The following is a 27,240-nucleotide window of genomic DNA, read 5'->3' on the forward strand; positions in this document are numbered from 1 at the left end:
TCAGTCGCAGTTGTCAATGATATAGAAATATTTGTTTTAAACTACCTATTTGTTAAATATTAAATTTAAAAAAGAAGTAGTATGCGTAATTTACTCTAATATAAGATTATATGATATTAAAATGATGGATCAGAACAATATTCTTGTTAAAATCTATATTTAAGTATTGGCAACTTTGTAGTACTGGTCTCTCAATAATTATACTCTGTGGTAATTTTTCATAGGCGCGTATTTGGTTAAATTTAGTAGGTATATTGCTATCTTAAAATTTTCGCGATTAGCCGGCCGGCAGGGCGGGGAGTGACAACGAGCAATGTTTGGTTGCTTGCCGCAGCTACAGTATTCACTTTAAATTACGTTATGGTAGCAGAATAAAAAGCAATAAATTTTAATTAATATTACTTATACTGATTAATTCTACAGAAACAGCAGGGTAAGTCATTGTTAAATTAAATTTATTACATATCTAGTCGGGATTGCCTTGTGATAAAATACAAAGCTGGTTGCAGTTTCTTATCACTAATATTGATTGTAAAAATTAAATCATACTGTTGACATTTATGTTACATATGAAATTAGTAAACTATCTTGAGTTTAATCTAATAGTCTAATAGGAAAAACAATATGAACGTTATGTTAGTAGGTTATTGGTGGTGTTCAAAATGTATTCATAATTCATATTGACGTCGCATCATATTGTCTTCTCACGCAATTGTTAAATTCCAATACGTATGTTATTTTTAACTTACAACGTAAACTACATTTTGTTAATGTGTGTTAATATGGTTGTTTTATTTACTATAAATGAATACGAAATAACATAAACAAATATAATAGGCATGATGACAGATTTTATTTTTTTATACAAAATAAATCTTAATTCCGCAAAAAAATAAAGTTTATTAGGAAAAAATGATCTTTTAAAAAAAAAAATTTTAAATTTTGTACAAAAACGCTAGAATACTAATGGCGTCGGTCTATGACGTCACGCTTTCGTAAACATTTGACAGTTCGCATGTTAAATATTTATTTGGATCCGTAATTTAATTTATTTCATACGAAAATTATGAATTCTAATGTGTATCGATGGCGTGCGGTTCCTCAATGTAACAATACATCTATAAAAACTCCGAAGAAGTTATTTATTAATGTTCCTTTGAAGAAAAAAGTTAGAAATATGTGGCTAAATCTTGCACGACGAGACCCAACAGCTATATCTTCAAGTTCTGTACTTTATTTCTGCGAAGACCATTTCGACGTAAGTATTTCTCTTATTTACCATATTAAGTAAACTTGAGATCATTAGACAAAATTGTCAATAATATTGGCGATCACGTTTCAGTTATGTTCCATTCCTTTATTACTACTGCAATACTCTATGTATATTAGAACTTACCTAAAACTTTATTTCTTGTTTCAGTTACTAAACGATATGGAAAATTATATTCAGTATCTTGTGATGGGTTCAGTTTCGCAAATGCGCATGAAGTCAGGGTGTATGCCCACAAGATTTGAATTCCAATCAGACAGAAGAAAGCGAACTTCTAATACTACAGAGCGACCCTATGTTCTTAAGAAACAAAGAAGGATACTAATTAAAGAAAGTGAAAAAGATTTTGCAGAGAAAATCTTTTTCACTTACAAAACATTTAGAACCTGCAAGCATTTCATCAGAAAGTTCAGGTACTCACCAACACTATAATGTCAGTGAATAAGTTTCTGTTTTATTGGTTTAAAGTGTATATTGATTTAGTTTGTCTATTACTTTTATCAATTACAGAGAACATAAAACAATGCCAAACATAAGGCACATAAGGTACTGTAAAATTTTTATATTTTAGTTTTGCACACAATTGAAGAAAATCAAGAAGGGTTTACTACCTATCCAAAATCAGTTGATAAATCTGGATAAGTACATATAACATATAAATTTAGAAGCAAAGCTGTCCAGACCAAAATTAAGCTAGCAAGCCAGTTCACATCACCCTTGAAACCCTATTCCTGCTCAATCGCTACATCTCCATTTAAAATTGAAAGCTGTGGTAAACCAGTGATATCAAGCAGTGGTGTCAAGCATATTATCAAGAAAAAAATGTGTATAGAAGATCAATCTGACAGTTATATTTCGTATGCACCATCTGTGAGTCAGTGAGAAACATCACCATCAATACAATCTTTTATAACGAAATCAACATCAGACTGCAGTGAATTAACTGAGGAGACAAAAAAAGAAGAAGGATTAAACATTCTCAAATATATAATACTTAAGATAATGAAAAACCCAATGTCTTACTTAGGTCTTCCTAAAAGCTGTTGTTATTTATTAGATTTAATTGAAGAACAAACAAGAATCCCTAATAACCATTTACTGCTTTGTTTAAAAAAAAATAAGATTAAATAATCCATTTAGAGAGCTTGCTGATGATTTTGCTATGACCACTACATATGCAAGCAAAATATTTTTTTAAAGTATACCAGTGATAGCCAGTGTAATGCGACCCTTTATTGTCAAATCAAATCTTTGTTTGATAAAATGTAAATTGCTTTAAGACATAAATTTCATCACATAAGTTGAATAATAGACTGTTTTGAAATTGAAGTGCAAAAGCCTTCAAAAAGTGTCAATCAAGCTCTATCATGGTCAGAATACAAAAAGGTTAATACCATTAAATATCTAGGTTCTTGTACACCAAATGGTTTAGTAAACTTATGTTTCACCAGGCTATGGAGGAAGAGTAACAGACACATGTTTGGTCGAGACTTGTGATTTTATCAACTGTTTAGAACCTGCTATGTGTGATGGCTGACAGAGGGTTCAAGCATGTAGAACAATACTTACGTAAGAAGAGAGTACAACTTGTACGGTCCCTGAGTGTTGTCACTGGAGCCAAGTTATCTAAAAGTGAAGTAAAGGAAACAAAGCAGATAGCTAGTTTAAGGATTCATATTGAGAGGTTAATTAGAAGTTTAAGAGAATTTAATATGTTAAAGCCCCATGCATGTCTAAACACAAATTTTGTAAAAGTACTTGATGATGTTGTTGTAATTGCATGTGCTTTTATAAATTTGCGAGACTCTCTAGTTAAATAAAACTACAAAAATTATCATTTGTGCATTTTATTTTTAATAAAGATTACAATATACTTCGGTACAATATTGGATATATTTTTTCTTTTCACAGACCCGCTAAAAGTTTAAGGAAATCAGACATATATGTGTCATCAAACAATACACTTATAATTTCCAAATTTTTATTTATGCTGAAGTTGCTATCAGCTATACAAAAGTAACCCTTTTGTAGCCCTGTCTGCCCTGTCTGTTTGCATCTGTATCTGTGCATTACATTTTTCAGTTGGTTTGCCATTGTTGACATAATTTTTATGTCTTCACACTTGTGGGGCACTTGATCGCAATGACAGCATCCTCACAGATCCCATCCGGTGAACCTGCTATCATTGGGTACTCTTGAGACAGCATGAGTCCACACTTTCTAATTTTTATGCCAAGTTTAATGCTGACAGTTTTTCGCACTTCACTCTCTAGTAGTCTACCACGTTTCATGGCTGGTGTGTCTTGTATACTGCCTCCCACTATTAAAGCTATTAGACTTCCGTCATTCTTTTTACACCAACTGAATTCAAATGCTTTTGAGGCTGTGATTCGACCATATCTCAATTCAAACCAAAGGCTGTTTTGGTGCTGTTCTCTGATCTCTTCCTCTATTTGAGCAACAATTTGATTAGACAGCATCTTTTCTAAGAATGTCCGTAAATGTACATAATTGCACAGAGGCTTGCCTTAATTTTTTGATTAAGCACATAAATTAGTTGTTACTTGATTAAAAGTTGATCCTTTACCAATAGCAAATGTCCGTCACATGACGGAGGTAACCAAACTATGCCTTAAACGAAATTTGAGTGATTAGTCCATATGTATTTTATACAGAACATATGAACCGGCTAGCCAAATATAGAGAAATACTAGCTGAATTCGAAATAAGGGAACCTTTTTTGATTTTGTTGAAGATGTGAGATGACTGGAGATTATATCATACCGGGCAGCCTAGAATAATTGTAAGCATGTCTTCCTTCACCGCTGAGCGCGAGCTGAATTGTGCACAAATTAAGTACTTAACTCGCGATATTGGTTTCAAATTGCTACTCTACTCACTGGGCCATCTTGTTTCGGCTAATGATTAGATGTGCAAAATGTCGTAGATAATGTAGGAGTTTGTCTTGAGGATTTGGGTTTCGACGCGTTTAATGATAAACGAAGTTTTGTATAATATGATATTAATAAGTCTTATAGAATTTGAAAATATAGAATATGTTAAATCTATACTAATATAATACGAAAGTGACTCAGTCTGTTAGCTTTTTACGCTTGAACCGCTGAACCGATTTAGATATAATTTGGTATGGAAATACTTTGAGTGCCGGGAGTGCGACATAAGCTGTTTTTTTTAATTAACCATCGATGGGCTAGATTGGGGGTACGGTTGTTTGCTATAGGTAAAGTTTTATAAATTTCGCGTTGGTAAAGCTGCAGGTTCAGCTATAAAAAACATATATGATTTCCTATACTTAGCACTATTTATAAACAACTAGAAAAATCACAAAATTTTTATTCGATCGATAATTTACATTTTAATCTTACATTTTTAATTTTCGCGCGTAATTTGACTATAACTTTGGACGCGGTGCACACCATGTGACGGTCATGACGTCATTTGGCTGTGTAAACAAATGCTCTACATTGTGTATGATATTAAAAACTTGTTCAAAGGTGTGAGTAGGGCCCCAAATTACTGTCGGAAAGTTCGTTGCACTTCAGTTTTGCCTCTCGTTTTTAATATATGAGAGTTGGAGGTCGTTACTTGCATCGATGTTTTAACATTACGTAACTCAGTAGAACAAAAAAATCGAGATGTGAAGCAAATAATTTACTAATGATCAAAGAGTTTATTTTTGGCAAATTAGTGATGTATTCCTGTAAGAAACCGAATTCATGGTGTTGAAAAAATTGATTTAAAAGTTAAATATTGACTACCTTGATTTAATTTTGAAGATAATTTTGTTATTAATTTCCAAGGTTAGTTTCCAAGGTTGTTGGCGCATTGGTGATATAAGGAATGGTTAATATTTCTTACAACGCCATTGTCTATGGGCGGTGGTGACCACTTATCATCAGGTGGCCCATTTGCTCGTCCGCCTACCGATATCATAAAAAAAACCCATAGGGCGGAATAGATTTTTACTGCTTGCCTATAATATTATATGTATTAAATAAGAGGACTTACTGAGCATACGAATGCGAGTTTAATAAAAAAAAGTTATAAATAAATTAACCTACCTTTTTAAAAACCAGCTTTTATTTAAATGTGCTTAAAAAAATTAAATAAACTACATGTAATAATTAGATATACACACACACACACACACATTATTACAAATGAATGGTCCAGTTGTGACAGTGATTCAGTTTTGATTGAATCGGACCGTTATTTAACTTTTCAAACGATTTACGCCTTACGTTGAACATTAACTTTGTGGTGAATAGGTGTAATAGATAGGTAGGTATAATCACATCTAACTTAGTTTTTATAAGACCCTAATTTGATTTGTTTATTGTTTTAACAATTAATATAAGAGATTCTTGCTGCTCATGCCGACTTCGTACGGCTAAACTACATGTATTCGCTCACGAAGGCGCGACCCTCCAAGTTAAATTCAATTTTAATGAAACAAACTTAACAAGTATGATCTAATTAGTATGTTTACTGTCTTTACGCATAGTCGCCTCACACACATTTCGAAAAAAACATCGTGTAAGCACCAGCGTTAGTCACTAGTGCTAACGCATTTTGTAAGCCAATAGTCTCAGAATTACGTTAGTCGATACGGAAATTGTCATTCCCCCCCCCACCTAGCAGTTAAAATTACCCAAATTTTGTTTCTTACTGAGTGTTCACGTCACGAAATAAGTCGTTCTGTGTATTTATAACTTAGTTCGATCTATAGTTTCGGAGATCTCGTGATGAATTGTATATCGCTTATTTTAAAAAAAAATATCTAACGAATGTAAAAATATTATAAGTTTTTTTGTTTTCGTGTACAGATGGCTCGTCTAGACTTAATAATTTTCGGTGCGACGGGTTTCACGGGCAAGCAAGTTGTCAGGGAGCTGGCTGGTAACGTCATTGAAAACTACCCTGATTTGAAATGGGGCGTCGCAGGTCGCTCACTCACCAAACTTGATGCTATGCTTCAAGAAATATCCAATAAAATCGGTAAGTTGTTTTTTTATTATATTACATATATATTGTATTGGATTTAAAGATGCAAGATCATAACCACTCGCCGCTATGGTAGGGCTTTGTGCAAGCGCGTCTGGGTAGTTAGTTACCACCCAATAAGCAGATATTCAGATTTATGTTCTGGTTAGAAGGGTGAGTTGGCTGTTCGCCTACTTATGACATTAATAAAAAATTGGTGAAGATGTCGTTACAAAACGGGAACCTCAGCAGTGTAGGTAGTAATTGTGTGTACACCTGCATAAGTCTGATACAATTTTGCAACAGGTGTACTTACCAAACCGACTTGGAGCGTGTGGTGAAATAAGTTTCAAATCTTGGCAAAAAATTTGTCTCAATTTATTAGTTATTTAAATTGCTTTCTTATGTTTTGAATGCATATATGATTCCGTTATTTAACGATTTTTATATAAATATGTATATCAATATTATTTAAATAAAAATTGATATAAAAACATAAAGAGAAGTACGTCTTGTTATATTTATGTTATCTTATGTTAATGGTTATGTTAGTGGCGGTTAATTTAAAAAAAACTTTTCTTTTTTTTTTGAAGTAATTATTTTCAATAGTGCGTAATATTATGTACCGATGTAATGAAGTTGTATAAAAATGAACGTATTAGCTGTAATCGCTGGTAAGTTAATTTAATATGTTACGCTGGTTCTACAGCAGTCGATATATTATGTTTTGTGATGTTTATATAAACGGCTACACGATCATTTTGTGTAATCAATTTCCATGTATCTAGTCTATTCCTATTGTAATGGCAGAAGTAAAGATTTTTTATTTTGAGTTGATATTAAACATAAATTAATAAGTAGCTTGCATTAATTAGGGAGTTTTAGCGTCGAACAATTTGAGTGTTATATATTAATTAAAGTTTAATTAGTTTCTCCCGCACATGTGTTTTTCGGGGTGGGGGCTTGTTTGTTAGGGACAAAATGTTATTTTTTGTACCCTGAAAACGTATGTAAAAATTTCATTTTGGTAGGTTGAAGGAGAAATTAATTAGTTAAATAGTAACATTTTCATAGAGGATTTCCACGTCACACTAATAACTAAAATTAACAAATCGCTTGCGAGTGCAAGTGAAACCTGTTTATATAATGGCAACACTCGCACATAACAAATTCCTGCGCGCAACTTGCATAGTAACTAAGAACTATTGTTCTTTATAGATTATCTCGTTTTTTTCTTGAGAAGCGAATAAGCTTTACTACCAAATCGAAATATTGATTCCATTCAAAAAAAAAAACAAAGTCAAGAGTCTAAAGTTGAAGGCTAAAATCTTTATTACAATATATAAAATATTCAATATAACGAAAAAACGTTCCCTAACTTTTTTTATTATTAATTTTGCAATTGAGAAGAGACTCATTTATCAGTATTTACTTTTAATAAAAGGTATACATTTGCAATGATTACAGAGTTAATTTATACACGAGTCACAGCCAATTATTCCAGTATATTTAAATAAAGGTACATAGTATGTATATACATATATTGATTTATGTATACTTATTACCTCACCATCACCATCACGTGATGATACTCCAAGTAAACCCTCCGAGTAACAGTCTTCCTGTAAGGTTAGAAATTTGTACACATATGATTTAATCTTTCTTCTCTACTACTTCTGCATTTCGTAATGCTTCAAACGCCTTCTGATACTACATCTCTGCAATATTTGGAAAGGTTTTTTTTACCTCTTCTTAAAAAGAACAGATTATACCTAATCGTAACCGGTCTATGCATGAAATTCCGGTAAACTTTGGCCTTTCCCTCGCCTGTCAAGGTCTTTGCTGTTCAAAACCGCCTGTCATTGTACATATTTATTCAAAAACATAATTACCAAAATAAACTGTAAGAGATCTTCTTTTATACATAAAATAGGTACCTAATCGGGTGAACAAATTGGCCACCTAATGTTTATTGGTTACACAATTATTGATTCATTGAAGTGAGACATCACTCTATTAAGATGAGAAATATTTTCGTTATAATAATAGGGTAATAGATGTCGGTTACATAGACGTCTGTTCGTCGTCGTACGTCGTTGATGTTAGCTTATGATGTTGTGTTATTACAGTACGTTAGGTAAAACTACGAAATTAAAAAGTACCCTTACGCATCGCATTATTCAAATGTTATGTATATAACGAAGGTAAATGAGGACCATCGTTATCAGATTTACAATTAGATTGACGAGACATTGTAACAATTCAAATATATATTTTTTTATTTTATATTCTGAATTCATTTATTTTCCTATGACGGCTGTCAACCCGCGACCGACGCTAATCCCGTCGCTGCCGCTCCATCTACTTAACTCCAGCGTACTAACGTTATAGATATTGTCCTTCTATTGAGTGTCAATCAAAGCAATAGATGGCGTCTGCGACATATATATACACATTACAAGAACATAAAATTTTTGTCAGGTCAGTAGTCTAAATTTAAAACGGGTGAAACTGCGAATCGCAGCTATTTGTTTAATAATCTTATATACTAAAACGTTTTCCGAAAAACGCTGCATCTTCTGGTATGAGCTTCATGTATTCACCGACGGTGTAGTCATTTTGTTCAGTTAGGCATTACAAAAAAATATCTCCTTACTATACACAGACAGATTGATATGATAGAGTCGTATACTAATTTTGTTTAGGGACATGATTTTTATGCTTTGTGTTCCAATATAGTATTAAATTGTAAAGTACTAACTGCTGGCCTAAGGTCTCCTCCCTCTTTTGAGGAGAAAGTTTGGAGCTTATTCCACTATGTTGCTCCAATGCGTGTTGGTGGATACAAATGTGGCAGAATTGTATTGAAATTAGACACATTCAAGTTTCCTCATGTTGTGTTTCTTCACCGCTAACCATATGAAGAATTACTAGCATAAATTAAGCACATACAAATTCAGCGATGCTTGTCTGGATATTAACCACTATCCATTCACCCTGGGCTCATTCTACCCCTGGGCCATCTCGGCTCGTTCCAGTAGACCTTAAATGAAATCTTTGAAATTATTTTCGTCACTGTATATTAAATTTCAGACGTAGATATAACGTCAGTGAAGAAGATCGAAGCTAACGTCAAGGACGAGGAGTCGCTGAAGGAGATGTGCTCGCAGTGCAAGGTGCTGGTGAACTGCTGCGGGCCCTACCGCCTGTACGGCGAGCCCGTCGTGCGCGCCGCGCTCGCCGCGCGGGCGCACTACGTCGACGTCTGCGGGGAGCCGCAGGTACGCACGCGGTAAACCATTTAAGCGAATGTATAAACTTACAAATTCAAGACTTCGGGTTGCTATTAATTACATTTCGACGGAATACCCCAAAAACTTTCTAATCTTCCGATCCAATATCCCAATATGAACCCGCGAGCTCGGAAAGTGCATCTTTGCATCTAGCCACTAGACGTACGACCAAAAGAGGCAGATAATATATAAGTGAAGTTAAGTTACAGTCTGTTGAAATCCCACTGCTTGGTAAAAGACTCTTCTCATTTCGAGGATCAAGTTTGGAGCTCGTTCCACCACGTTGCTCCAATGTGGCAAATTTGTATACACATGCAGGTTTCGTCAAGACTTTTTTCTTTATCTGACACAAATTAAGCACATGAAAGTGGAAAGCCCTGATGCCTTTCTTCTCCGGCCTATTTGTTTCTTTTCGAATCAATGGTAAATTTTTGATAGTCGATAAGGAATTGTTGTAATACATCTACATCAAAAACATAAATGTAAAAATGAGAGTCAAGTCCAATATTATGATATATACCTTGGTTGTTGACTTCAACGACAAAAGAAGTGAGATCTAAAGGGGGGCCAAGTTCAATGGTCCTTCCTGAAATTTATTTATAACTACATAACATATCATTTCTTCTTATAACTTATTACTTAACTTAGGATAGTATATTGTTGCCTAGTCCGACTTGGCTAGTTCTCATATACGAATTATATTATAGCCGTGAAAGCTTAAAGCTTAGGTGAAAGCCGTTAGTATACGAATTATAGTGGCCGTCTTGATGTAGCCGATACTACGGTTTTTTGGGAATAGCATTGGACTCCAAACTTCAGTGGAGTCCTCATTTATCATCCCTGACAGGAAGACTCAGCTCCGCAGCATACGCGGTTAGAAAAGTTAGACAACGAACTGCTATTGATACCGTTGGTCCAGTATATTTTGGTTGTTTTCACCGTATTATGTCATATGGCATATTACTTTGGGGTAATGCTTGCAGATATTTAATCTGTATTTTATTTTACAAAAGAGAGAAATCCGGCCTTTTTATAATCTTGGAGCTAGAGATTCTCTTCGGTATGTTTTTAACAAAGTAGGAATACTCACTATTGCCTCACAGTATATTTACAACAATATTATGTATATTCACAGTAGCATTGATCACTTTGATAAAATCAGTGATAATCATTGTATGTGCACAAGAAGTAAGGATAAGCTTAGAACGCCAAGTTTCCGACTCCGCAAAGTCAATAAATCATTCTTGTAGCAAAGTATCCGCTTCTATAATAAAATTCCGCAGACATTTTTAACTTTGTCGTTTCATAGATTCAAGTCAATTGTAAAAAATACATTGGTAAAGAAGGCATATTATTCGATACAAGATTATATTGATGATAAAAAAGCGTGGAGTTTATGCTTGTTGACTTCCAGGCGGGAGACATAACGTACATATATAATTGTATTTAACTAACGTGACTGTATTTTTAGATGTCGAAAAAGATTAACTACTGAGTTTCTTGCCGATTCTTCTCAGTAGAATCTACATTCCGAACCGGTGGTAGCTTTACTTTAAATAGTTTGTTAAATGACGATTCAAAAGTGCTTGTAAAACAAAGCCTACCTAATTATTATCTACCTGCATGCCAAATTTTAACTTTCTAGATCACCTGGAAGTAGATTATAGTTTTGATCTATAGGTCAGTCAGTGATAAAAATGACGATTTTTAGGCGTTAATATCTAAATAACGGTTTGAGATGCGTTTATGAAATTTGAAACACATATGTATCTCGCGATTCTCAATATATGAGCCAAATTTAACACGTTTATGTCAAATAGTTTTTGAGTTATGAGGAGGTCAAAAGTGGCTCCAAATGGTTCGTGTAATATTACACACGGTGCTGCTCGCCAGTTCTGTTACTTGAACTTCTAACTAGTCCAAGTCTAAGTTCTAGATATTTAATAAAATAATTCGACATTAGGCAATCTCGTGTTCGAAGCGGTGGGCTATTATGTAATATTATGTAAAATAAATATTCCTTTCTATTTTTAAAGGCATCTGTTACGTAAAATAACTATGCAAATAGTCAAATGTCAATGTCAAGGCTCTTAGATGTGTTATTTATGAATTGTAATTTGAATGGTTGTGAGATTCTTTTCTGTACAATATATTAACCATTCCTTATATCTACAATGCACTTTTAATATTTCTGTTTAGCGGTAGAATAAGTTATTTGTGGGCGCTACGTATCCAGACATGTATCCACAAAGTCCTAACACTAAGCTAAAGAAACTAGTCGCGTTCCCAATGGTACATCCCATCAGAAGACACGGTTCGGTCTTTTACTTATAAACAGAACCTTAAAAGTCGACTTCCATGTTTCAAACTTAAAAAAAGACGAACTTCCATACAAATTTATATCTCAAATTATTAAATCTTTGCATTTTGCAACTGTGAAATTTGCACTTTGTAACTTGAAAAAAAGTAATAAATTCGTTTGAAATGACGTTTGTAGCAAATACAAGTTTCAAATGACGTAGATTTCGTGGCCGTCGCGTTATTGTATAGCGGTCGGTTGTTGGGTTACTTGCCTAAAAGACAACAATGCATGCTTTTTAATTATACTTCATTACCATAAATTGTAATTGTTTTGTTCAAAACTTGTTTTTATTTACTTGATTGATGTTTTCACTTGTTGAATTATCGTATTCATTTACAATTAACAAATAATTATTAATTATGTGATTAATTAGGGAGAAGCTACTCATGTTAGGTCACTGTTTTAGAACGGTAATAAAAATTGCGAACATATCAGAATCCAAATATTTTTTTTTCTCTTGTGCGCCGTTTCCATGACGAGCACATTCGAGAGGTTCATAAAAAACGCAAGCTATTATTATTTTTTATTACTTTATCACAATTAAAAATTCCTGTGGCAATTAACTCTTTAATTTTAATTAAAAAATATTAACGAACATATTATTAGTAAATTCTAAAAGTATATAAGTAATACGTTGACGACTGTACTAATGTACTATGTTGTCGACTGTACTGTGTTCACACTTTTGTATTAGAGATAAATTACTATGGATATTTAAACTTGTGCAAAACCCAAATTATAACTGAACCCGTGTACCAGGTGGGATATCCCATATAATATTCTTTACTTAAGTAGGCTCATAAAAGTCCTTATGAATCGTGCTACAGTAATAAAAATTATTTGCTTTAACTGTACAATATAAGATAAGTAATACGAGTTTTCGCTCGCTTGTTTGCGGTTCTTAAGTTTTAGATATAAAAAAAGTATTTAAACATTCGTACAAATTTTCATCCTCAATTTCACCCACTTAAGGGATGAATGTTTAAAAACACTGTTACAGATGCATAAATTGAATTTATTTTCTAAACAAGCAAACTTTCATACAATAACTTTATCCTAAAATTTACCCTTAGGAGGGTGAATTTCACACAGGTTGTGAATTTTCAACAGAATAAATAAACTGTCTTTAACTCCTTAACAGAAGTCTAAATACCGATTTTCATATTTCTAACATCAGTAATGTTGAATTTCTCTACAGACTTTCATCCTTTATTAAACCCATCTAGGGGATGAATTTTGAAAAATGCTTAGTACACTAACGCACCACAAAGACTTTATTTCCAAAGTTTCATCCTGTTGCGTGGTTCTCTCACCCGTTTAGGCTTTGCGTGATATGTCAAATTATCATATCTCTCTTCGTCTTACAAGGGTTATGATTAAGTGATTGATTAGATCTCATGTTAATTAGAAATTCTAAGATACGTTATTTAGTTATATTATCTTGATGTTAGGGCTTTGACAGCTTAAAGGGTGAGTAAACCAGTCTAAAACTACAGGCACAAGGGACATAACATCTCAGTTTCCAAGGTATATGGCGCTTTGGCGATGTAAGGAATGTTTTTTTTTTGTTTACGCTACCAATGTCCAGTGTCCAATAGTGGTGTCCACTTACCGCCAGGTGGCACAATTGCCCAAAGTCGTCAAATTTCTTTATTGTTGATTGTTGATTTATTTGCTCTTTGATTTGATTGTAGATTGTGTTATTCAAATATAAGTACATTCAATTATTATTATTTATATAATACCGTGTGAGTAACAAATATAAATATCGTTTTGTTTTTTTTTTGTTAATATATTAGTAATATAAACGAGGCATTGGGTGTGATTATTTATTATATATAAATACACAGTGTTGTGCTCAATATAAGGTCTTATATAGACCTTCATTAACGCTGTGTGTTTAACAAAACACATAATATTATTACATAACAACTAATAAAACACGCAATTTGTATTTACTTAGCTCCTTATTTATTTATTTATTTATTGGTTTATTCTGTTTTATATAACTATTGACTTATTACCTTCTTTAACTACGAATTACTCTATATAGTACTAAAAATAAAATAAAATATATTAATTATTATTACAGAGTCCTTTGGAATTGAATTATTGTACATAGCCTTCTACACAATATCATAGACATTAAACGATCAAAGGCAATGAGATTGAGTCATAGATAATTTTAGTATTCTTTTACTCATTTTACATATTTCTAATATACGTTAATCTATTTTTTTCCAATTACCATGTTTGACATCAGCTGTGCTTCGACAGCCATTTTTTTTCTATTCATTGAGCGAGTAAAATTGATTTGAGTATATATTTAATAAAAATGGTTATGTGTCTAATGATTAATTTTATATCGGTATGTGGTCGGGGGAATTAGCCACCTTATGGTAAGTGGTCACCACTGCATATAGACATTTACTTCTCTCATCTTCAATGAGCTACCAACCTTGGGAATTAAGATGTTATGTCCCTACATGCCTGTATTTACACTGGCTTATAGAACTTCCAACCGCAACACAACAATATTAACATATTACAAAATACGACGGTGCTCTGTTTTCGACAGCGTTTACATCACGCGTATATTTTTTTGACCCCGATGACTCAAATTAAATACTTGAGAAACTTAGGCCGCAAGTAAACGTGCGCCTCTTCGTAATAGTGACGTAATCTACATTATATTTATTGTTTCGAATAAAATCATATAATATTGTTTCGAATAAAATCATACATAATCATATAATATAGGTTTGTCATAACATTGATTTATTGAAATATGACATAACACCTGTTGCCCTTAATAGAAACATGAACCCTTAAGGTCCAGGTTACAGTTCTTTTTTTTACATTATCTTTATCTTTTGTTCGGCGGTTGGGCTCTGTGCAAGCCCCTTAGGGTGGGTAAAACCTACTCATCAGCTATTCTACCATCAAACAGCTGATTACACATTGGCGATGTACCGAATGATTAATATTTCTTGCAGCGCCCTTGTCTATGGATAGTGGTGACCACTTACGATCCGGTGGCAAATATGCCCGTTAGTCTACCTATATTATGAAAAATCTTGTTTTGAACTTTTATCTTCTTTTACAAGTTGTGTCTAGGAGAAAGTAAAGTATAAAAAGTCCAAATTATTTATTAACCTGTAAATTTTTTTTATTTCAATGATTAAAAAATTATATTAATTTATTTTTACACTTTGTTAAAACGATTGTTTCGTTTCTTATCTAACTTTAAAAGCATAATTATGGAGACCGCAGGGTTAAAGTCCCCTGATGCTCTTAGTTGCAGCCTTGATAACAACAATACAAGAAGCTTACATGCAATATAAATATATATTTATTATGTTCGTTTGGACAAGTAATTTAACCAAAAAACGAGATTACGAACTGAATCCATAAGTGTACCTAACGTTTACGAAATTACACTTACTGACGTAATTGCGTGCGCGTTTCGAAACATCCAAGGATAAAATTCGTAAAAGGCATTCATTGCGAAAAACATTGCATCGAACAAGTTAAGAATGAAATTTAATTGATTTCAGTTTATGGAAAAAATGCAACTGGAGTACGACGCGCAGGCGCGGGAGGTCGGCGTCTACATCATCAGCGCCTGCGGCTTCGACAGTATTCCCAACGACTTAGGAGTCATTTACCTACAGCAGAACTTTTGTGGTAGGTTGTTTCGCGTTACACAGGCGGCCATGTCCTTAAATTAAACGATAATTTAAATATGACTGTCCGGTGTAGGGTCTGGAACTTCTCTCATTAAATTGCAATTCGGCTTGAATAATTCTCCGTTTAAATTGCGAGGGAGTCATTGATACGAGAACTTATGGCTACAATAACAATAAACCAGTGGCTCTGTAAATATTTGGCATTTTTAAGGATATCAAAAATTTGGGATATATTTTAACGAGTAATCAAGAAGGTCTCCCGCGAAACTTCGCGTTTGTTCAAAAGTTTTTTTAGGAAAATCGAAACCATGGCAGGTTTTGATTTAATTTCATTGTAAACTGCAAGTCAGTCATCTACATTTTTTATATGCAGCCATCGTCCCGTAATCTGTGGGACAAACGTGGGCTTCCGCTATTAATATATAAGATATGATAAACTATTTTAGGAACATACTCGTATGTATTTATTCACTTTTATCGTGTTGCTCTGATATTATACGTGCATTATATAATAGAAGTATTACATAAGTAGTACATGATATAGCTATTAACGTATCGCATGGAATATATAAATCGACGGTTTGTTGATTTTGACTTCTCCTGCCATTGGAACGTACTTATGTTTATTTCAATGGCAGGAGTAGAACTATAGTGAGATACCGCTCACACGTGCGTTCAATTTCAGGCACGCTCAACTCCGTGGAGTCGTATGTCTCCACGAGTAACGACGTCGAGAAGCAAGCTCTCATCAACTATGGCACTTGGGAGTCGCTAATATACGGGTGAGTTCAGAAGATTACAATTGAATAGGAGACTTGTATTCAAGTTTAAACCGTAGAAGATATTTCTACGAATAATAATCATTATTACGTGTGAAGTGTATATGATGTTACAGTTGTAAAAAGTTACAGCTGGCAAATGTCTTCTTAGATTCATTTATATATTTAGGTAGCGTGTCACACTACAAAGGAACTAAAACAAACGAGCCAACTTTATTATCTTGGTGTGCGTGACACTCGCCAAACGCAATGTTTCTTTATTAGTGTACGTGTACTTAGGTGGTCTAATTTTTTTTCCTCCTTGACATTATAAGGCATATAAATAATCAAAGATAATCTTGTAAAATGTCAATTCAAAAGTACTCGTAGTGTAAACTCTTTGATATATTTTTCTCGTTCGTTTTTCTTCAAGTTTGGCGCACTACAACGAGCTTCCTGCTCTGAGAAAGAAGTTGTACCCGGACAGCTTGCCGCCGTTACGGCCTAAACTGAAGCGCAGGTATGGAATCGTGACTGATCTTTCATATTTACTTGATTGTGAAGCTTTGTGCAAGCCCGCCTGGATAGGTACCGTGCATTCATTAATATTCTACCGCCAAACAGCGATACGTAGTACTTTTGTGTTCTGGTCTGTTAAAACGCGAGCCAGTATAACTACAGGAACAAGGGACATAAACTTCATTTTCAAGGTCTGTGGTGCACTGGTCATGCAAAGAATACTTAATATTTTATTCCGACGTTAAAGCTTATAAGCGCCGATGCTATGTTTATTTGTCAATTTTGCGCTCGTCGCTGTTCGGGGTAAGCGGAGCAGGTGTCATAAGGTAGGCAGGTATAATAACCCTTTCATCCTCGCTGTGGTCTTCTGCAACATAAGCGGGTTGAACTCCAACTTGAACGCAGTTCATAATCACTTTGAGACGCCGAAGCCAGATATCCTCTCCGATCAAGGTCCAAATGGAAACGTTCCTTTGCCCCCCGGGCGAGGCCGTGTGCTTACGTCAGGAATAACTTCCGCCGTCGAGAGACGCTGTCGGCCCGAGCCGGTCCGGCCGTAATCAAATTCCGCGGACCTTTATAACTGCCGTTTCACAAATTCAAATCATTTGTAAAAAATACATCGGTAATGAAATATGCCTATATTATTCGATATAGATGAGTTTACAGATAAGATTTAGTCACGTCAATTGAGTTTTTTCGTCGAAAGTCTCACCACGTACGGTGCTAAAACTGCCAAAAACTTAAATGAACTGCGATACAAGCGTTTTATAGCATTAGCTTTAAAAAACAAGAGCGTACAATTCAGCTCATTACCTCCAACAGAGGATGCAGCAAAACAACATGTTCAAAAAAGTGCACCTGCAAGTTCAACAATGGAAAAATAATACTTTAATATCTCTTTATACTTTAATATTATTGAAAACCAATCAGATTGACGCGACCTGCAACACTAATGAACGTCTTATATTTTGCTCTTGTAAAAGAGGCTGCAGAAAAAGTGGTTTGTATTGCTCACCCGCTTGCATTGAAAAAGTTACTTGTTTTGAATTTTTTTTTTAGTCAATAAGAAATAATGAAGCGAAACATTCTTTTTATTATTTAATAATCATACAGATTGTTTAAACAATATAAATAATTTCCCCCTTTAAAATATTTCTGATTTTAATTAATATAAAAAAAAAGATCAAAATCGAAACTATTTTTGAGGACTTTCGAAGATTGCCTGTTTTATGGTATTTAACAAACATGACTTTGTATGTATGAAAATGTTGAAAAAATCCCCCTCTGGGATCGTCGGACCGCTGTCTCTTCCGAAGTACAATGCCGGTTGTAGGCCTCCTCAGGGTCTCGATTCAATTGTGTCACAATGATGTCACTCATGTCGTTTGACATTTCGCCTCGGAGTCTCAATTGCTGTTTTGAGTATTAAGGCGAGGTTGAGTATTTACCGCGGACGTCGCTGTACGAAATAACAGGTCATCACTTAGATAGTTGTTGTAAGAGCGAAATAAATTATTTTGAGAACCTCTGACAAGGTTTTCTTTCGCAATTATCTGAGTCGAAATCGCCCCTATCCCTAACTAACAAGTTGAGAGTAAATTCACAATCAAAACTATTTGGATATACGGGATACAATTGTGGTCAAGTTTGTCCAGTAAAACCAACATCTTGAGACTCCAGGAGCCCAAACCAACGTTCTCAGGGTAAAATGTGACAATAGATCGGTAGACCACCCAAACCCTCTATCACACGAGTTAGAAAAGTCAGTTGACTGTAATGGATGAATTGGAAACTAATGTTTTGTCTGGAGACTTGGAACGTAAAATGTCAATTTTTGTCCTTCGTTCGGAAAGTATGAGTCGGACAGAGACCGGGTAATTTGAGAACTCGAATCTAAAATAGAGCGTTTTGTGTTTATCTTAATATTACTCGTAATTATAACGGAATAAATTTCTTCATTTATTAAAAAGTACATTGAAATAAATAAAATTTAGTAAAACAAAGAGTACGGACTCTTGTGATTTTACGATTAAACCTAGCCCTGCATAGTTTTTAAATAATCGAGTAAAATATTTTTCAATGAGATAATCGAGAGACTTTCGTGTCGTCTCAAAGTAACATAAGCTACCCAGTGCAGGTGAACACACGGGTGTCCTGCCGGATAGTGTCTTAGCCTACTTCGGACGGTCAATACAGGTAGGCTACTCCGTCAGGAGGCCACGCTAGGGTCGATTTAAAAAAAAATGGTCCCGCGTGGTTCGGCTCGGGCCGGCCCGAGACTCAACCGGCCGCTGCCCAGGGCGCTGCTGCACCGGCGCGGGCGGCTGTGGTGCGTGCCCTTCCCGGCCGCCGACGCGTCGGTGGTGTACCGCTCGCAGCGCCGCCTGCGCGCCGCCTCGGGCGCGCGGCCCGCGCAGATCAAGACGTACGCGTGCTTCCCGTCGCTGGCGGCGGCGCTGGCGGCCGTGCTGCTGGCCGGCCTGCTGCTGCTGCTCAGCCAGTGGGGGCCCGCGCGCCGCCTGCTGCTGCGCCACCCGGAGCGCTTCTCCCTCGGCCTCATCACGCGCGCCGGCCCCCCCGAGCGCGCCATGCGCGACACGCGCTTCGCGGTGCGGCTGTACGGCCTCGGCTGGCCCGTCGGCGCCGACCTGCGCGCGCCGCCCGACCGGAAGCTCTGCGTGCAGGTACTTTTCGATCCCATGCCTGCGTTAGCACTTCCTGCTATGATCTACGGTTAAAAAAAATTAATACCTAAGATTTGGAACGAGATGACGATGCCGAGTAAAAGTAAAAAAAAGAAGAAGGAGGCCTTCGATTGTGTGCGACTTTAATCGTAGCCAGTGAGGCTGAGCTCGTTGACTCAATTTTATACATAAAATAGTGTATGTACATTGTAGGTGTGAACACAGAGAGATATGCCAAAGTTCCAGTAAGTATTGGGTCTCTCTGGGATCTGTTCTATATCCACTATCCTTCCTCAGTGATGTAAATGACTCCGACAGGAATTAGTTCTGCAAAGATCGTGAACAAAGTATTTTTTCTTTTTTTTTTTTATAGTTGTAATGGAATAGGCGTCTGTCTTCCATCTCACCTGTTGGAAAGTGTAGATGAAGACTAAGGTGGTACACGCCCATCCAAAAGAAACTTGTTCACTCTACTCTTAAAGGCTCCAGAGTTCAACTCATCAGGAAAAATAGACCCAGGCAAGTCGTTCCAAATTTTGGCGACTCTCACCAAAAACGAGCTGTCAAACCGTTTAGTTCGAATTTTGGGTATGTCAACACGTAAACGTATGGATGAAACTTTTGCCTGCGCCTAGTAGTCCGATAAAGGAATGGAGATGGCTCAACCAGTTCGAAAAGAGCCTTCGCGCACTCTCCGAAGTGTATCTTATAAAAACCGATAAGCTGGCAACTCGACGACGATGCTCAAGGGTGTGTAGTCTGCTATTTGAGAGCTTTTCGTTGTTAATTAACCTACGGGCTCTTCGGTCAACTGAGTCCAAAGCTTCCAGATGATATTTGGCTGCACCGTCCAAGAGATGACTGCAGTGCTACATGCGGGATCGAACTTGGGCAGTGTAAAGATTAAGCAACTGTTCAGAGCTGAACTAGCGCCGAACCTTTGAAAGAATTGATAATTTCTTGGACGCCGCTTGTGCCATAGACTCAATTTGTTGGCCAAAGTTGAGGTTGGAGGTGATGGTAATACCTAGAAGCCCTAGATGGTTAGTAATCGGTAAGGATACACTTTCGAAAGTGGGTGTTAAATTGAAAGCTACTCTTTTTCGCGGAGAAAAGACACGCCTGTGTTTTGGAAGGGTTGAACTGGTCAAGATTGGCGTCACCCCAATCGGACACCTACTGCAATGTCACATTCACCTGTTCAATCATGGACTCTCTCAAGGATCGTATTTCCTCTGGACTAGTTGGACACGTACCTCTCAATTACGGTGCTGTCATCGGCGTAGCTAATAATACCGGGTTTTAAAAGATCGTTTATGTGCAATAGAAACAAGGTCGCAGAGAGAACAGATCCTTGAGGTAGGTGAGGAGGTAGGTATCTAATGGCATTGATTGCCATTAGATCGGAAGAGCAGCCATCCAAGACATCTCGAATCGACCGTTCCCTCAGGAAGTCACATATCCAGTCGCAGAGCTCAGTAGGTATGCCGTATGCTGGAAGCTTACTAAGTAGTGCCTCGTGCCAGACCCGGTCAAAGGCCTTTGGCATGTCTAATGAAACGGCTATTGCTTTACCGTGACCCTCCAAAGCCTCGCTTCAAATGTGGGTGGCATATATTAGCATATCTCCGGTCGAGCGTCCCCTGCGAAAACCATATTGGTTATCACTAAGGAGCTCGTTTGCTTCAAGATATATCAGAAGACGATTATTTCAGATACGCTCCATAATCTTACAGATTATAGAGGTGATCGCGACAGGTCTGTAATTGGCTGGGTCTGCACGGCTTCCTTTTTTGGGAATTGGCTGAACAATAGCAAGGCTTCCAGGATCTCGAAACTTTACCAGTTTCTAGAGAGAGTTGGTATAGAAGAGTCAGAACAGGAGACAAATCGGGTGCACAACACTTCAGTACCACTGCTGGAATGCCATCAGGACCACTGGCCTTATTAACATCCAGGTTCAGCAAACATTTAAGTACCTATTTTTGGTGGATTTTAACGGCGCTCATTTTATGGCCAAACGGAGGTAACTAAGGTGGACACTTACCGTTGCTGTCCAGACGAGAATACTTTGCGAAGAGATTGGCAAATAAATTTGCCTTCTCCTTAGCGCTGTGGGCCAGGGATCCGTCAGGTTTGTGCAGAGGAGACAGCGAAGAGCGACAGAAGTTTTTCTCAACCGACTTGGCGAGGCTTCAGAAAGCTTTGCTTCCTGAGGGAAAAGAAGCTAACTTTCCCCCTATACGGCCAATGTGGTCAAAACTAGCTTTTCTTATCGCTTTTTTACAAGATTTAGTAGCTGCGTTGTATGTTTTCTTTGCCTGGACATTCAAGGCTTTGTTTTTACGTGCGTCAGCCCAGGACAAATAGGCTTCATGCTTACGCTTTTCAGTTAAGAGGCATTCAGCATTAAACCACGGGCGAGCTTTGGTCTCAAGGGAAACTTCAGCAAAAGGAATAAAATACTCCATAGCTTGATAAATCACACTCGAGACAGCATCTGCGCAGCACGATGGATCTCTAGAAGAAAAACATACCTGCCTCCAAGAATAAGAGCAGAAAAAGTAACGCATCTTATCCCAATCCGCTGACTTGTATCGCCACACTCGCCTAGTGCCTTTAGGACTGGCGTCAGGAGGCGAGTAGTGCGACACAGATTTCACCACACAATGATGTCTCGAGTGGTGGTGAAACATAAACTGAATATCTGTCAGGATCGGTTGTCAGCAGAAGGTCCAGGCAATACGCAGTGTGGCCCACGACGTCAGGAATACGAGTGGGTTCGTGAACGAGCTCAGAGAGGCCACAAGATATTTCAAATTTGTAGATCTCTCTTCCAGTGTGGTCAGTGTCACTATACGGGTACAGCCACATTAAAGTCCCCAAGAAACACCAACTTCGCAGATGGAAAGCGTCAATGGACCGAATCTGCAGCTTCACTTAGATGGTTAAAAAGCCTAGTCGTCTCCTGTTCCTCGCTATGCGAACGGTAAACACTGGCGTAAACTATTTGATCAAGGCCAGTATTCACAAGAACCCATAAAACGGAAAGGTCAGGAACCTCCAAGTTACGAAGACGCTGACAGCAGATCACGTCCCTGATGTATACGCACTCGCCTGCATGGGCACGGAATTGGGTCTCCAGGATATACCTTGGATAGTGCAGGTATGTTCGATCGGACGGGTTACAGATCTGCGTCTCCGTTAGAAAGAGTAAGTGAGGTCTCTCAGTCTCGAGATGGTGATGGACATCATTGAGATTTGAGTGCAATCCTCGGATATTAGAGAAATGAACTTTAAGGGTGAGGAAGTGCAACCGCTGGTTAAACTTACTTTTCTTTTTGGTTCTTTTCATAGTTAGAGTGAATAGGGGAAGGGGAAAGAAGTTGGGAAAAAGTACCACACCAGGAGCCAAGCAGCCCGCAAGGAACAATACACCGATGGGAAACTTGTTTGGAGAGCGCGGGGACGCCCGAATCCCCCCGGGAGTCGCTATTGGGTCCTCTCCATCCGGTCGCCAACCGGCACGATGGAGAAATTCTGGGATTATACGTGGCCGGCGGGGCTGACTTTCACGTGGGGCTAGCACGCTAGTTGGGTCCCCTACAAACCACGGGTGGCTAGCAGAGCACCGTTTCTTCGGATCCCGCTGACCTCCAGGACAAGTGACCCAATGCATCGATAACTTGCGGGCCCAAACGGCTGTCTAATATAGCACTACTACCCAGACCAATCCTCATTTATGGGCATCCGGAACTCTCACTCACCTGACGAAATACAGCAGCATTAATATGCTGCTGTTTCACAATGGTATTCTGCGAGAGCGTGGTAATTACCCGGTTCGAGCCTGAGCCTTTTGAGCTATTGGTGTTGGTGTAGCTTGGCTCTACAACTTGTAATATATGTCCACTGCTGCAGGTGTCCGGCGTGAACCCCGGCTACGGCATGACTGCGCTGGGCGTGCTGTTCTCCGCTATCACCATTTTAAACGAGAAGGACAAAATGCCCGAGTGAGTAAATTTTTTTAAAATAACTGCAATTTTTATAACATTTGTTCACATAAGCATCCGAGTAGACTACAAACTTAGACTACATCGAATTTCAGATTATGGTTATTAGCAGTTCAATTTAAGATAACTTAGTGGTATGGCTTTTCGTAAGCTCGTTTGGGTAGGTACCACCAGCCAGTCATCACAATTAGTCCACCGAACAGGAACACTAAGAGAGTGAGTGTTGAGACTAACAGACAGAAGGGACATAACATCTTAATTCTTAAGATTGGAGACAAATTGACCATGTAAAGGATGGTTAACATTTTTTACAGTGTCTATGCAATGGGTGTTGACTACCTACCGTATTGTGGTCCTGATGATAAACTTCCTACCAATTTTAATTAAAATCAGAGAGTTTAAATGCTCGTGTTGTGATTACAGGTGTGGAGTGCTGACCACCGGATATGCGTTCAAGGACACCAGCATCATTCAGCTACTCGACGAAAACAATATTAAATTCGAAATGATTAATCGTTATGATTAAATAATTTGATTTTAATATTTAATATTAAGTCAAAATCTATATCAACATTCCTCATTGACGTACGACAAATTCATTGGAAAATTATGTAATTTGTAACATCGGTTTCTTTGGCAAGAAGCAGGAAGCAAACGAGTGATATTGTATCTCATATATAGGGTCTAAGAGTGAATATTTCATATTGGAAAAATAAAGATAAAAAAACACGGTTTTAGATATTTCTATTTAGAAAGTGGTTTTGACATCAGTTTTAGGGGAAAAAAGCAGTGTTGCTAATTTTGTAATGTTATCTACGGAAACTTATGTCAGTTCCATATATTTTGGTAGTAAATGGATTTATGTGCGCAGGATATTGGACTATTTAACGATAATGTTATATTAAGCATAAATTCGAGATGGTCCATTGATTAGATGGTCCATGATTCCGAATTATGACAAACAACGAGTATGTCAACACTGAAAACAACAATGATTGGTTGTAAGAAAAAAATACCGCGTCAGTGAGATACGTGGGTTTATATATGTATATTTGTGTCTATTTATAAAAACTAATCATATAAAATACAAAAAAAAATAATAATACCCATAATATATTTTAAATTTAAATGTCGATTGTATATTCTATACAATGCTGATTTTAATAAGATTTAAATATTGTGAAAATATATATTAAGTATAGAAAGAGATCTTAGCAAGTACCTTTACATTTATTCTATATATCCAAAGATGTTATTCATAGTATAATAATGTATCCTTTATGTTACATTTAACGGCATTCCACGAAACGAGCTCCTAAAGGAAAATGCTCGTCTGTTTTCATTGGTTAATGCGCGTGACCTTGATTGGCCAATTTCTAGGACTGTAAAATTTATCTCACTTCGACCAATGAGGTGCGAGTGTTTTGCTCCTTAGGAGTTCGACTCGTGGAATGGACTTGAGCTTGATATTTTACCAAAGAAGTTTCACCTCAACACCTCAATTAATTGTTTGTTTAATTCTGGTGCTTTTGATATTAAAACATTGTGGTTTTTTTTTATTATTAAGTTTAAAGGGTGCGTATGCCAGTGTAACTTGTAGTTACACTTGCTCACTGCAAACCGAAACAACAATACTAAATATTTCTGTTTGAATAGCTTTGATAAGTGGAAGGTAAACTTAAGATGGGTTTGCACAAAGCCAAAGCCTTAGTAAAGTGCGTTTTGTTATTTTTATGAATTATTTAAGTATATCGATGTCCATTTAGGTATGTAGGTACAGTTTCTGTTGATTGTTTTTAAGGAGTACTAATAATATTGGTGATTATCATTGTTAAGGCTTGATTTTTTTTCTTGATTATATAATTACAATGCATTTTAATTTGTAATATGATGTCGCGAACGATTTAATACGAAAAATCCTAACATATTTTGATAAATTTGATAAATAGCAACGTTGTCCGTGTAACAAATATTGCTATGTATTTATTTTCAGGATACACTTAAAAATATATAAATCAACGTAATAAATTGATGAATTATTTCCTTGAATATTTTGATATAATTATTTTTTAACTTAAATGTCTACACGGTGAAATGGTTGGACAAAGAAATATACGTTGGTAAAATGGTATCGTTAGTTTTTATTCAAGTCCTTGTATTGTAAGTTAGTTCTACTCGTGTAAGCCAAACTCCACCAACTGCCACTGGAATAGCGTGGTCGAATAAGCTCTTTAACTTCTCAAAGGAAGAGGAGGTCTTAGCCCAGCAGTAGGACGTTTACAGGCTATGCTTTTTTCCTTTTTAATATGAGTAAGCAAGTGTTCTGTTAATATGATTGTTATCAACTCATAAAATTAAATAAGACTAAGTGTTGATGTAGAGCAGTGATTCCCAAAGTGGTCCAGGTGGATCCCCAAGGGTGCACGGGAGACTTGGTGGGGGTCTTCGTAGGCGTGAATAAAAAATGGGGTTCCATAAGATGTTAATGGGAGTTCACGAAAATTTATCTGATTTTGATAGTAAAGAGCAAAAATGTAAGCATAGTTTTTATAAGGGCCTACCTAGATTGTTTTAAGTACCTAACTAAGCAGATAATATTTTAATAAGGCGAGCGACTGTTACTTGTCCAAACTTGTGTATTCGATATTACGTACAATTTCGTGTACAGACTTGCAAAGCGCTATCCGCCCGACAATGCTTAATGCTTGTTCAGACATTAACTTGATCACCACTATAAATACTCGATGCCAAAGGTAACCTACCTTTATTTTTTTGTTTTTTTTTTTCGTCATCAGTTTGAGAGAATCACTAACAAATTCATAGATTTTAATTGCTGAAATACTCGTAGGGTTACTAAGGATAGAATTAAAAGCACCAATATTAAACAAATTTAAATTTAGTTCATATTTTAGTGTTTCTCTCAAACTGTGGTTACGGACACATGCCAATAGGTGGTCCATGAGAAAAATAAGTGGGAACTACTGATGAAGAGAATATATTTAAATGGTTATGAAATAAAAAAAAATGTCTTCATATTTGTTTTATTTACGGTACCCTCTTATGAAAATTACTAACAAAATCTCTATAGAACTTTGTTTCAAAAGGGTATTCTACTATATTTGAAAAGTATTTCTAAATGTTGATCTTCCTAATAAAAAGCCACAAAAAATATATTTCGGCAAATTAAACACGTTTTCTTGCTCTCTTATCGCAAAAACGCTGTCAGTCATTTTGGTGACGTCATATTGATAAAAAACTTATGTACGACTCATCCAACGTCAGCAGCTATAAATATTTGGTGTATATTTCTACATATGTTTAAATTTTTAAGAAATTTCATAATTTTTTTTTCACTACAAAAGTACTGCATAGCCGCTTCTCCGTACCTGTCGTCTTTTAAGTGCGTGTAACTGCGAAAACGAGCATAAGCACAACTCCTATAGTCAAGCCAATCAATATAAAGAATCGTGATACTGTTACATTATTTATTTCGTTTATTTTCTATGGGTTTTATTTCAATTGTATATAAAATGACATACGAATCATAATAAATTACTGAAGTAAATATAATATTATATTGGATATACACACAGTTCATAAATAAAAAATAAACACTGAGTAAATTATTAAAATGGATTGTCACTCATA

At 36.3% G+C, this 27,240-nt stretch overlaps 1 protein-coding gene and 1 pseudogene across 1 annotated transcript; both read left to right on the top strand.

Annotated features, from left to right (window-relative positions):
* The first annotated feature begins 263 nt into the window (after positions 1 to 263).
* On the top strand, positions 264 to 24,366 carry LOC113402355 (saccharopine dehydrogenase-like oxidoreductase). Its single transcript, XM_064216508.1, has 9 exons — positions 264 to 433; positions 6,118 to 6,289; positions 9,368 to 9,555; positions 15,487 to 15,616; positions 16,304 to 16,400; positions 16,810 to 16,896; positions 19,198 to 19,582; positions 23,501 to 23,592; positions 24,016 to 24,366. Exons 2-9 carry the CDS (start codon positions 6,118 to 6,120, stop codon positions 24,116 to 24,118), a joined length of 1,254 nt encoding a protein of 417 aa, XP_064072578.1. The 5' UTR covers positions 264 to 433; the 3' UTR covers positions 24,119 to 24,366.
* LOC113402354 (uncharacterized) lies at positions 937 to 3,775 on the top strand (annotated as a pseudogene).
* Positions 24,367 to 27,240: the final 2,874 nt, after the last annotated feature.

Source organism: Vanessa tameamea, chromosome 12, assembly GCF_037043105.1.
Source record: "Vanessa tameamea isolate UH-Manoa-2023 chromosome 12, ilVanTame1 primary haplotype, whole genome shotgun sequence".
Lineage (NCBI taxonomy): Eukaryota > Metazoa > Arthropoda > Insecta > Lepidoptera > Nymphalidae > Vanessa > Vanessa tameamea.

Coding starts and splice junctions, on each gene's coding strand:
- LOC113402355 (XM_064216508.1), top strand. CDS start 6,118: ATGGCTCGTCTAGACTTAATAATTTTCGGTGCGACGGGTTTCACGGGC. Junction 15,617..16,303: donor CCTACAGCAGAACTTTTGTG/GTAGGTTGTTTC, acceptor GTTCAATTTCAG/GCACGCTCAACTCCGTGGAG. Junction 16,897..19,197: donor CGGCCTAAACTGAAGCGCAG/GTATGGAATCGT, acceptor GCCGCTGCCCAG/GGCGCTGCTGCACCGGCGCG.